This window comes from Balaenoptera ricei, chromosome 12 (genome assembly GCF_028023285.1).
Source record: "Balaenoptera ricei isolate mBalRic1 chromosome 12, mBalRic1.hap2, whole genome shotgun sequence".
Lineage (NCBI taxonomy): Eukaryota > Metazoa > Chordata > Mammalia > Artiodactyla > Balaenopteridae > Balaenoptera > Balaenoptera ricei.
Window position 1 is genome coordinate 79,311,120 of NC_082650.1, and position 13,466 is coordinate 79,324,585.

Here is a 13,466-nt window from a genome sequence, read left to right on the forward strand (position 1 = left end):
GCGGGGGCTACTCTTTGTTGTGGCGTGCGGGCTTAGTTGCTCTGCAGCATGTGGGATCTTCCCGAACCAGGGCTTGAAACTGTGTCCCTTGCATTGGCAGGCAGATTCTTAACCACTGTGCCCCCAGCGAAGTCCACAAATTTCTTATCCTTACCAAAATTAGCATGAAATTGGAATTCTGAGTCTAAGGCCCAACAGGCAGAGCCAATCTTGAAGGTTTCAGATTTGAAGGTTTTAAGACTAGCCATGCAAATGGTTGAGACTGCCCAGGAAAGAATGGGGAGAGGAAGAAGAGGGCTGATGGGAGAAGCCTGGCCACCTGTACACTAATGAGCAAAGGAGAAAGAGACATTGAGGGAGACAAGGTGGGGTCAGGGCAAGGGGGAGGACCAACAGAGTGAAAGATGGCCTTAACCACAAACAGTGATACAGCAGATCTATCCATGATGCGTCCCCGGAAAGATTTAGTCTTCGGTTCATATTTATGGGCATGGAAGCTGTTTACTGAACATTTGACAGGCTTCAGGGCAAAATTCCACCTTAAAAAGGTCATCGTATATCTGAATACTCTATGTTAAACTGCTTTTCTGATGCTCCGGCTCCACCTAGATAGATGATAGTACACAAGTATGCATTTCCTGAGTGCTATTTTCGTTGTTGGCAAATGCCTTGAATCACTAGTGAAAAAAAATAGTAATAATATTATTAAATTGCATTAAACTATGCATCAAATTACTGCCCTGATAGCTTCCTCTGATGACTCTTACTTTATCAACGTGGTAATTTTATTTAAACATATTTTCCACAATGTAAAAATCTCAAGACCATTTAGGACCTTTTCCCTCTTCTTCAGATTGACGTTTGTAAAGAGAGTGCTGGTGAATTTGGTGGTTAATAATAAGTTTATAAGAAAAAACTCCTTCTGCATAGTCCTTTCTAACATGAAAGAGTGAGAAAAGCAAAATTCCTTTACTTGAAAATTAGGAAAGTTTCCTTTTACGTGATGATTAATGTAAACCCTATAAAACCCTCTCAAACTTTTAGAATATGATTACCTTAAAAATATATCTCTGTATGCACAATTTCTGAGTTCTTATCCTAAGAATAGAGACTGCACAGAAAGGATGGAACAATGGTATGGAAATTTACCATACTCTCCAATTGGACTCTTTATTGCAGACTTATTGCTTCCATGTGTTAAAAAAAAAAAAAAAAATTCAAACCTTTAAGCCAACCCCAATCCCTAAAATTTTTGGCATTCTTATTAAGCACTGAATCCAGAAAGGAAAAAAAAAACAAAAAAAAAACATTTTTTGTATTATTATCCCAAGCTTATCAGAGTCAAGATTTAGTTCATCATTATGGGAATGTATTAGAAATTAATAATAAAGATTGGTTTCTACAAGGCTTAAAGAAAGTACACTGTTTAAAGCTACTAAAATGCCAGAAATTATTTGGTCTTAATATTCATAAATAACGCTTATTTTGAATATTGCATTGGAGAATATATAATATAAATTAATTTGGGCAAAATATTTAAATGGATGAGGTTAACATATTCTTTTTTGCACAGTAAAATTTTTGGTTTTTTTTAAGCTGTGGTTACATAAAGCTGAGGAATACAAACATCACAACTAAGTCATATAATTTTCCAAAACAACGAAATCTTTGCTCAAACTCCACAATGAGGTCAATGAATTAGCTAAACTCTGTTGTCTCTGCACTTTTCCACAAATCAAGTTCTTCTCCAACTTTCGGTATGTGTCAAAGGAAAGAAGGAAAAAGTTCTCTCACCGCAAAGTGAGAACAGATGGGAATGTAAAATTAGATGGGAAGAGACAAGTGAAGCTTTGGATGACCGACCAATAAATCTTCCCCAGAGGAGAGCCAGATACAACAGACCTCACTCAGCTTGTTCCACCTCCCAGTTTGCTTCCAAATTAATCCAATAGGAATGCAAAGCAGTTCTCAGATTCAATGGATTGGTTTTGATTTTTCTAAGCATTTATATAAATTTTATGAAGAAGCTATTGATCAATGTAAGTTTACAATGTTATGTTTAATTAACACAAAATAGTCTCCTAACCACTTTTGTGATTTTCACTTACTTCAAACTGAGACTAACAATAAATATTTTTTCAAATAATAAAATAAATGGCTTTATGAAAAAGAGGCAACAGGCATGAAAAAACTTGTGTACACTGAACTCCTTTTATGATAGAAGAGCCATCTGCTATAAATTGAAAAGTTATATAAATAAAATATGAACATATTTTATATTCATTCTTTGCATATTTTATCTAACTAAAAATAATAAATAGTAAAGCCAGCAATACTTCCCATAGCTAGCAAAAAAAAAGAAAGTTCCTTTACTTGATATTCATTTTATAGAGCATGATATAATTTTTCTATCTAAAAATATCAATTATAAACTTAAAGAAATACCATCTAAAATGCTGTATTCTCTTCAGGATTCTTAATTTTTAATATGGGAAATAATTTAAAACTTGCGTAAAACAGAAAATGGTGCTCTCAGTTTTTAATGTATTAAAACAGTAGTTTTATTGTTAATAATCATTGTCTTAAAATATTGTAATATTAAGAGCAATTTTGTAAGATTAACCATGAGCTTTTTAAAGAGCTATCAAATACCTTCCACAAAACGATGCTTTTAGAGCAGATTTTTTTTGCGTGGGCTTACTTTCACATAAAATTTACATTTGTTGATACAATGAGAATAACTCAGCATTTTTTTTTTAAAGCATTTTAATCCATAGTGCTCAAACGTATATATCATTCTCACCCCTAATTTCAAACTTCTTTAGGACAACAATGAAAAGTTCTCTATGTACCATTTCCCTGCCCGTTCCAGAAAATTGCTTTCAAAATCTTAACCCTGCTTTATCTTTTTCAATGTTACAAAGTATACACAACCAAAAAGAAATAGAGAAACATGAACCGTTCCAAGTGGTGAAAGCAGCTGCACCTCACACTTAAGTGATTTCAGTTTAAAGAAGCCCAGGCACTTGGATACTTTGATACAGGCTTCACTTACAATAGGGAATGAGGCCTTCCGTAAACAAGAGGCTGAATACAGTATGCTGCATTTATTGGAATATGTGCATGAAACAATTACTGAAAAGTAGATTGCATTATTCAGATTACCCTATGGTGTATGCAAACATTATTACCAAAAAAGCAAACAAACCAAAAAATCAAAACAAAACACAAACAAGGTGTCTAACTGTTTTTTTCCTTCCTTGTCAATACATAAAAGCCACAACAGGCAAACATTTGGAAATACAATGTTGATTATATTTTGTTAAAATTCATTTTCCACACTTTCCATTTGTACAAGTAAAATCTGAATTAAGCAAAATCAACTGTGAGCATTTTGTAATTCCTCCTCATATTAATAAATCCAAATTCTAATTCCTCAAAATATCAAACTAAGACCTCTCTACAAATTTTACATTACTTCCTTAATTTATTTTGTGGTTAGTTGGTTGAAAGATTTTTAACATGGAAAACAGAGAACATCTTATAACGAATCCAAAACTTCTATCTTCCTCATGGGGTGGGGGTACTTTGAATAAAGAATGCATATGTACATACTCAATATTTACTCAAGACTCCTGTCCTAGTCCCAAATCTTCCACTTAATTTTAAAATCGGGTCAATCACAAGCACTATGAATGAGAAACACTCATCTGTTAAAGGAATCCAGTTGGTTTGGGTCAGGATTTCTCAGACCTCAGACACCCAGGATCAGTGGGCATATTTTGGGAGTCTGAGTATTATAAGGTGTGGTCTTTGTTTTGTGTCTTCATATTATGATAAAAAAAAATGACCATATTCTGGATAATCTCTTTCACAACCTTAACCACTGATTCCTATCATATAATTTCAGGATCTGCTTTTGATACAGTGTTTATGATCTTGTTAGTGTAAGCTTTTTATTGTGACTATATTTATAACTCATAATATGATGTTCCTCAAACTGGAATTCACAAATGTATTCTTGGAGCCTGAGAGACAATTTTCCTTTGACACAAATCCACATATTATTCAAGACCAGTAGACACTAGGCTAGATAATCTTTCTAATTCTTTTCCAAGCCGAAAAATATGTTACATTCTATGCAGCTTATAGTAATCAATGGAATTCAAATTTAAAAAGCATGTCTAGAGAAAGTGGACTTGAGTTATAATTTCTAATTCTATGTTCTACTTATTTTCCTTTTACATTTAAATGCAAGTGAAAGTCTTGACATAACAATAAGATGACATTCAGTGGGCAAAATGAAACAAAGCTGTCAGATAAATTTCCACTAGCAACAGCCAAATGGGTTTAGTGGACCACATGTCAACTAGGAATCAAAAAATCCCAGTTTCTTTTTACAGTTTGCCTTTGACTTGAAATACCATCTTGGTGTTAGTGATTCATTCTTGCAAGCCCCCCCTTTTTTTTTCTTTACAGGGATAGTACATTACGCTACTCAATGAATAAAATGCACAGTAAATACCAGGTATTTATGTTACACAATGATGAGCAATATGTTTCAAATTGTAGTCTCTATAATAAGAAAGACAACAAATCCACAAAACTCAAGTATTTTCTTAATTTTGTTAGTGAAAAATGTACACCACATGTAAAAATAACAGCATAATTTTTATCATAATTATGAATTCTTTTGATCTAGTTTTTAAAATATTTATGTTTAAATTTGATTCATCTAATTTTAAAATATTTATAACATGGTCAGTTCATACTTAAAGATTTTTTTTGGTAGAAATCATTAGTGCTCATATATCAATTTTATATCAAGTTTTTAACCATATACTCTTAAAGGAATTTTCAATTTATATGTATCTTAACAATAAAATCATCCTACCACCAGTAAAGAGAAGTAAAATGTTTGCTAGCTGCAAAGATACTCTGAATTTAAAATGCATACAAACTTTCCATTTAAAATATAGTTACTTAATTTTTAATTTAAAAAATTAGGAAAAATGAAACATTTAAGTCATCTTATTCCCATCTATGATATAAATGTGAATGAAAGTTTTAAGTAAAAATCCTCCATAAAGAGGTCTGTAGAATTTTTTCCTGATAGGCAGCATCTTAACTGAACCCTTTTTTAAAAGAAATGTTTTTAAACCATTCCTAAAGTGTCGCCAATAGCACAGGATTAATCAAGTTAATGAATTAAATTATTGATTGTGAAATTAGTTACTGAATTTAAATTACTGACTTTTGACAGGTTCATTTTTTTCTAAGGTGAAGGCTGTTAAAATCAATTTTATAAATCAAACGTTTCATGATAAGATTCATCATGATAAGTTTTATCAAAAGAGAAATATCCCATTCAAATTTAGGAGTTTTCTTTTCCTCTTATCCTAGCAAACATAACTGACATTAGTTTACTTAGATGATTTCAAACTTCCTTCTTCCTATTAAGGAATTTTCAGCTTTTAAGATTTCTTTTCTAGAAGATGTAATTAGACCATTATCTAAAGGACAGTGAACTGGAGTCAGACGGAAAAATGTACATCTCTAAACAGTGCATGCTTTTATATATTGTGATAAGTAATTTTGTTCTTGGAATAGACACACACAAATGCACAAATGCTCACATCAGTGCCAAAAAGTTACTCTACCTGAACCGTCGAGCTGATCTCAGAGGCAAAGCCGCCCGTCAAGGGAGCCTCGTGACTAACTAGCAGTCGCCCTGTTTTGATCACAGACTGAAAGAGAAAAGGAAAGTCTGATGTGGAAGAGAATACATATTTTCAAGTATATAACGGCAGTTTTGATTAAGTAATACAAATAAATGACTTAAATCCAATAAATAATTAAAAATTAGCAATTCAGTTTTATGCCAAGTAAGTTGTAACTCCCTTTCAGCTGGACAGTTCTTTGATTTTTGCACTGTTAAAAAAGTTTTCAGTAGATAATCCTAGTGCAAAAGAAAAATGAGATTTGTAATTCTATGTATGTCATTAAAAATGCCTTCTATTATATTTTTGTGTTATAAACTGAATGTATTTCACATTTTTGTATCTGAATATCATTTTTTTTCCTCATATAGCTCTAAGAATGAAAGTGCCTTTTTGTTCCTTTGGGAGTATATCTGCATATAAATAAATAGTCTTAGGACATTTTTTGTGTGGAGAAGGAAAACACAAAAATAGTGTGTAAAAACTGCAGCAAAGGAAAAGCTCAAGCCACTAGACATTCAAGGAAACCGAGCGTGAAGAAATCACCGGGAAAGTAAAAGGGTTACAACTCTCTTCATTCAAGTGTATTGAAATATGGTTAACGACCACAACTCCATTTTAAACTAGAAAATGTCACAGAAAATAAGGATGTATTCTCGACACTGGCTTGGTGCGGTTGTTCCCACTGTGCATGTCACATTCTGTACAATAATAAATCAAAAAGTATAGCTACGATATCATAGCAGGATGCCAGTGTGGAGGAAGGCAAAAAATATTAAAACCAACAGCAAGTTACTGCTTAAAATATGTTACACAATTACCATATTACAAACGAGAAGTCTAATTTCTCCTCTACATTTCTAATAATTTTGTATCACCTTCTTTAAATTCTACATTACTCTTTTAGGAACATGAAATAAAAATCTTCCAAACAAAAAACTTACAGGCAGACCTGGTTTTATTGCCCTTCACTTTACTGTGCTTTGCACATAACTGCAGTTTTTACAAACTGAACCCTGCATTGTAAGATGATGGTTAGCATATTTTTTTTAGCAATAAAGTATTTTTTAAATTAAGATATGTACATTTTTTTAGACATAATGCTATTACACAGACTACAGTATAATATAAGCATAACTTTCATATGCACTCGGAAGCCAAAAAATTTGTGTGACTCACTTTATTGCAATATTCACTTTATTTTGGAGGTCTGGAGCCGAACCCTCAATATTTCCAAGGTATGCCTGTATATAAATTAAAATATTGCCTTCATTCTAGGCAATTTGGGTTTAGAATTTCAAAAGTATGTAGCAGTTTCAGCCAGCAGATGTTAAACTCCAAGATATGGCCAGTAGCCATGACAAAAATAAGTTACCATATCTACTAAGTAAATAGTGACTTAAGAATATGAAATTTTATGAACACCTTAATGAATGCCATCCCCACCAATGAAATATTAACCTTGGAATATGTTGGTATTTGAATTTATGACTGTGGTTAATTATGCCAATGTGAAAGTCACGAATTAAATTTCAGTGCACCTGGTTAGAAATATAAAGAGACAAAAATATTCTACAATCATGAAAAAAACAAATGTATTCTCAAAGTATTCCCTAAAAAGATGTCCTGACTTTAAGGATTGCCGATTAAAGAAACAGATTTGACAATCAGAACTTTCTTATAGCTCTGAATCCCAGAACTCTGCCAACATAAGAGCATCTAGGAATTATATAGCCAAAATCCATCCCAGCTAGACGGTACAACCCAGCTAGAGGGTAGAAATGAGAAACAGCTATAAAAAAGCTGCTGTTCCCCTCAAACCCCACACAACAGAGTTGGTGCTTTTTATCTGAACTGAGGCCAATCCAAGATCAAATGACAACCCAATAAGCAACCAAGGCAAATGTTCTAGGCTTCCTCTAGCCTGCAGAATGTAGTGGGGAAACTAAGCACAGATGTACCCAGGACAAAAGCTACCAACCCTTGGAGTCCATGCAACATGATGTGTAAGCAGATAAAATCTGTCAGCAGGAGAAAAGCTAAATAAACCAAGATACATCAATACAGCAGAATATTACATAGCCATGAAAAAGACCGAGGCCATGAAACAGTGCCCATGACAAGTTAATTGGTAAAATAAGCAAACTGCAGAATAATATGATCTCATTTTTGTGAAAAACGGACACCAGTAAACATAGCTATATATATTGAGCCAACATGTGTAAACAGTCTGGAAGGATTCATTCCAAACTATCAAAACTTGTTTCTCCTGAAGATTGACAGTGAAGGAATTGTAGGGAAAGAACTTTTGGTTTTGTTTTACTTTAAATGAAAAGTATTTTTATATTATTCAAAATATTCTCAATAAGTCTAAAATAAATAAAAATAAAGGGAAAGCCCTTTTAAATTAATGCTGAAGGCAACAAATACATGTGACATTGCAGTCATAATCTCAAAAAACATAATTTTTTTATGGTATCTTAGGACTAGCTTCAGATACAAGGGAACCCTGAGGTCCCAAACCCCAGCAGCAAAGAGGCACAGTGAAAACATAGGGAATCAGCCACCCCCCATGCCAGGCTCTGTGTGATAGCTGTATGTCGAGATCATATCCAGCTCATCTCTTGACCTCCAAGCTGTTGGACCCAGACAAAATGGGAAATCAGCTATTGGTATCAGAGAAGGGGAAGTTCTTCAACAGTTCTGCAAGTGTGTTAGGTAAACATGCGAGTTCTTGGATCAGGAACTGTATGCTGACAGTTCTGGAAGGAATTCTGGAAATTTCTAAAACACCAAGAGCTGAAGGGCAGACACAAGATGAGAAGTAATAATGCTATGAGGCTCTAGAAACTGTCAAAGCAAGCAAACCAGTGAGAGAGAGAGGGGACAGCAACACAAGAGGAGACAGAAATAATGATCAAAATCATAACAACTGATTGTCACAGGAGCTGCTATGTGTTAGGCTCTGAGCTGAGTATTTTACTTTACTTCACTGAATTGTGAAAGCACCTAAATTTCATTTCTGCTTCTTAAAATCATCTAGTACCTGAAAAGTATTAAAATATATAAAATAAAATTACAGCAGAAGTCTGAAAAATGCCTAAATATAGACATAAAACTGACAGTTCCAAAGAATTAGCATACATCATGAAAGGCTGAGACTATCATAGAATCCCATGATTTTGTAAGGTATAATACAAATTCAACTTGGTATGTGCTTTTTATCATTCACAATTTCAGTTTACTAGAATTTCTGAAGATAGCTTCTTTTCTATTTTAGAAATTGTTCACACTTTGTTAATATTATGATAATGAGATCATTGCAAATATACACCATTGAAGGGAGTGTTACTCTTTCCATGCTTTGTGATTCAACTAGACATTCTGATTAATCTACGTCTTTTGTCAACTTTAACAGGCATTTCATTTTCATACATTTAGGCACAATGACATCCAACTGCCGGGAAATTTTTCTAGCCAAATTTAGCCTTTTGACCTACTTAGAGAGTAAAAATATGATGCCTTTCAATGGAGATAGCCATTAACCTTTTAAAAATAAATCACTATAGATATAAACGCTAATAAGGGTTTAAAATTCCTTTTCTTTAGAAAAAAAGTGATATTTCAAGTTTCAAGTTTTCTTCTGAGATAAATGTAATTCACCACTTGAAAAAAAATTTTAAGAGTTTAAACAACTTTTCAATATGAAAGCTAAACCTATCACAGCCAGGAAAGATCACATAAGGCTAGATTTTCCAGTATCTGCTTCTTCAACTTCTTGCCACTAAGATCTGCTCCAGGATTCTGGACTTACCCAGAGGGAGTAGCAGTGAGTTAGAGCAGCTAATGGCGCCAGGGAAAGCTGAACCAGTTCAAGATGAGGACCCATCTCTGTGTCCCCTACCATGAAACAAAACGGCTTTGCTCCCTACAAGGCCTTGAGAAATTTGTCAAGAAAACTTAAAAAACAATTCTGAAAGGCAAGGAGTGAAACAGCCTACGGCTGTTGAGTTGGCGAGCACTGGTCTGCCCTGGGTTTCTCCCAGAGATTCTCACTCTTTCTCACTCTTTCTGTCATCCCCTCCCCAAGGGCGTCAGCAACTCCCGATTCAAGAGGAGCCATCAAAATCTTAATGCTGAACACACAATGACATTGCCAACAACCAACAGATTGCGACACCCCTGTTCTGATGGAAACTTTAAGATACCTTGTTCCTGGCCTGGCCACTTCATGACTTTTCCCCCCCATTGTCCATCTTCTGCCCAGACATCATTACTAATGGCCACAATGTCAAGTTATCTATGAGGGATACCTAGCCCAATGCTCAGACCATGGTAGCCACTCAAGACAAGTTAACAAGATAAAAATCTATTAAAATAATTTAACTATATTAAACACACCCTTCTTTAATGTCCTGAAGCTACTGCTTTCTTAGCAAAGTCCTTTTTTTTAATTGAAGTATAGTTGATTTACAACGTTGTGTTGGTTTCAGGTGTACAGCAGAGTGATTCAGTTATATATATGTATGTGTATATATATATTCTTTTTCAGATTCTTTTCCCTTAGATGTTATTACAAAACACTGTGCAAAATCCACTTTTAAGATAGTGCAGGAGCGTACTTCAGCACATCCCAGAACAATGTAAATATGAAATAACAGACTCCAAATTAAGGATATTTTAATGGAGCTTTAGCAATAAGATATCTGTGGTAATAGCAGAGTTGCTAAGTTAAACTCCATTAAAATGATTGCACAGATTTTGGCTGCCCAAACATGGGACGCATGTTTTAATGAATGTAGCCCCTAAAGATTTTAACACAATCCAACCAGGAGAACTGTTAAGCTGTCATTCCAGGAGAAAATGATACAGAAAGGCAGACCATTAAGCTGGCATACGCCTGAAAGTGCAACACACATTCAAAAAGCAGAAGTGTAGTTTTTATCTCTTACTCAAAACCTATGGCAAGATTTTCTTCCTACAGAGTAATTCAACCTGACCAACACCAAGTTCAGCGACCTATTCTGATGGCTGATAAGATAAAGCAGGAAAGGCAACACTTTGGATAGGCAATTTACAGTCCTTTTAACATTTTCTATCTGAATATAAAGCTAATGAAAAGCAAAAGAAACATCAAAGCTGGCCTTTACCAGTTCCTTTTGAAATCAAATCTGCTTATAAACGCATATGAGCGGAAGTAATAGTAAAGCCGTACACCTTTGTTTCATCAATCAAGGGTATGTGCATAACAGTTATATAATGTAGAAGCATTAAGGACATGATTTTGATTAGCCTCAAATATTTTTGCAGATAAGTTTCTGAAATGTCTTCTTGTTTAGTAGGCAGATGCGTTTGACACGTTAGCTAGAAAAACTGCACAATTAATCACAAGATAACAATGTGTTAAAATATGCCTAGCAACAATGATTAGTCAGCATGAGCGTCACACACAATCAGACCACTGGCTGATATTCCTCTGGAGAAATACCAACGCTGAAAGAGAAAGGAGAGTCATGAACCCCAGAGATGGTTCGGAAAAGTCCATGTTGGCAAGGCTCTTAGTGACGGGGTTACAAAGAGTTTGGTGTCGTAGGAAATTGGTGTAAATGGAGAAAAAGTAAATCCTCAGAGCTTTCTCACCCATGTGGAAAAAGTAGGTAAGGGAGCAAGCAGGGCGTAAAGAGAACTGAAGAAAGTCAACAGAAGAAGAATGAGCAAATCACTCTAACAAAGGCATGAGGCGTTTGGGAAAATTTCAGACAGCCCCGCTGGTTCCCTCTTGCCTGAATTATTGGTATAATCAGGGCTGACGAGCCTAGGAAAAATCGCTTTTGCAAAAACTAAAAGCAGACATCTTTCTGAAAGCTACTTCAAAACATGTCAGACAAACGCGCTTCTGTCAATCAACCTTACCTTCCCAGTTTGTCTCCTCATAGACCCTCCAGGCTCCAGTCGTGTCAGGCTACTCCCTACCCCATGACTGTGACCCAAGCTTACCTGCCTCTGACTTCCTTCCCCAAATTCTGGAGGTTAACCCTAACCCTAACCCTAACCCTCTCAGGACCCATCTTACACAACTCCTCCCTCCCTGGTCTCCCCAACTAGGTAGGGTTTCCCTTATTTTAAACCCTATGTTACCCTTTTCCTTCTTTTTCTTATCATATTATATACCTCCTAGCAATCACTTCCTAATAGAATCTGAGGTGGCAGACAAGGCAAGGATATTCTATGAATCCTAAAACCAGGGTTCAAAGGCAAGAATCAGGCACTAGGTCAAGGCAGCACTCACTGCTATACCTCTTAGGAACACTAGCAATTTACCTCGTAGAAGAGCCCTGCGTGCATCTGTCCTATTAGCCCTTCCAACCACACTCAAAACCACATATTCAAAGATGGGGGCTCTGTTATTCATATTTGTGTCTACCACAGAACATAGCATAGGACGAATATGCATTAAATTGAGCAAATTATGCTCAATTTATTATCTGGGGACAAATGCATACATTATTAAAATTAAAAGTTTGAAAAAGTACCTAAGCATCTTTTTGTTTCTTTGTTTGGGGGAGTATTCTTTTTTATGGAGGGTGTGTATCTGTATATCTATACTGTTTCCTCCAGCAAACTCTAAATCATTCAAGAGGACAAAATTCAGAAAGTATCGCGTATTCTATTCCTAACCATAATACCTAATATATGGTTATAAATGTGGATGCTTAATAAATGTTAATATTGATTTTTGTAAAAAGCATATAGACACAGTGATTTAAATGAATCACTAACAAGCTTCCCATTTTCTGATGCCTTGAAGCTGTTAGGAGGGACCAATCATGCTATAAAAAGGGAGTCCTAAAAACTAAGCTCTAATCATCATTTTAGTTCTAATAGGGGACTACCCTGGGCCAGCTCTTTCCATCTGTTTTTCCTACTCTAGATTGATTTTAGAATAAGAAGTTAGCAGTACTAAACATGTTTCTGTTTTTATGTAGATCTTTTGTAAATGCATGACTGTAATAAACACACAGAACATTTCCTTTCCTTGGTACTGAACATAAATTTCCTTTCCTTTTGACAAGAGTTCATGTTACCATGGTAATAAAGTTATTGTACTGGTAGATGTTTATTAGATATGTAGTGAAACATGGGAAAATACGTAAATAAATATGTCTTAAAAGTTTTTTTCACTTTCCGCATTAGCTTAAACATAATGCAAAGCATAACCGCCTACAGGCATCAACAATATTTTTTTGCGTGCCAGAGCAAATTCTCAAAGATTGAGGTAGTCATTTCCCAAGTTGTTTTCTGATCTTCATTTTTATCACTGCCCTATCATTTCTCAGCAGGACTTAAAATATTTCCATAAACTTGTCTCCACTTCAACTCTTATCCATTTCTTTTTATGAAAAGGAGAAATTATAACATGTCATTTGGATATTAATATTATTGATATCCACGTTGTAGAATTTTATAAAATTGTTAACAAGGACAATTAAAAAGCCAAGCTGTACTTTTGACAGACAATCAGGGTGTTGTATCTCCTACAGCTTCTATTCTTAGAACCATCCTGAGCTCTTCCAGGCTTCTTCTCTGAAGTTTGCAACAGCAGGAAACATTCAGAAGTACCACGTAATTTAACCTTACTATAAATATGCTTATATTTTTATAATAAATGAAAAAGTGGTAGTACAATTGTTATACACACTACTTGGCAAATCTAGAACCTGACCTAGTAGTAAAGACCCTTGGCAG

General features: G+C 34.7%; 1 protein-coding gene and 1 long non-coding RNA gene across 2 annotated transcripts in view; one reads left to right on the plus strand and one right to left on the minus strand.

Annotated features, from left to right (window-relative positions):
• BCKDHB (branched chain keto acid dehydrogenase E1 subunit beta) overlaps positions 1–13,466 on the minus strand; it is a 235,886-nt gene that overhangs the window by 52,192 nt on the left and 170,228 nt on the right. Inside the window, exon 9 of the mRNA XM_059941750.1 lies at positions 5,661–5,747. Within this exon, the coding sequence (XP_059797733.1) occupies positions 5,661–5,747 (87 nt within the window). The remainder of the gene's footprint in view (positions 1–5,660; positions 5,748–13,466) is intronic.
• The window catches only part of LOC132376160 (uncharacterized), a 92,773-nt gene that overhangs the window by 43,479 nt on the left and 35,828 nt on the right, over positions 1–13,466 (plus strand). The gene's annotated exons all lie outside the window — the stretch shown is intronic.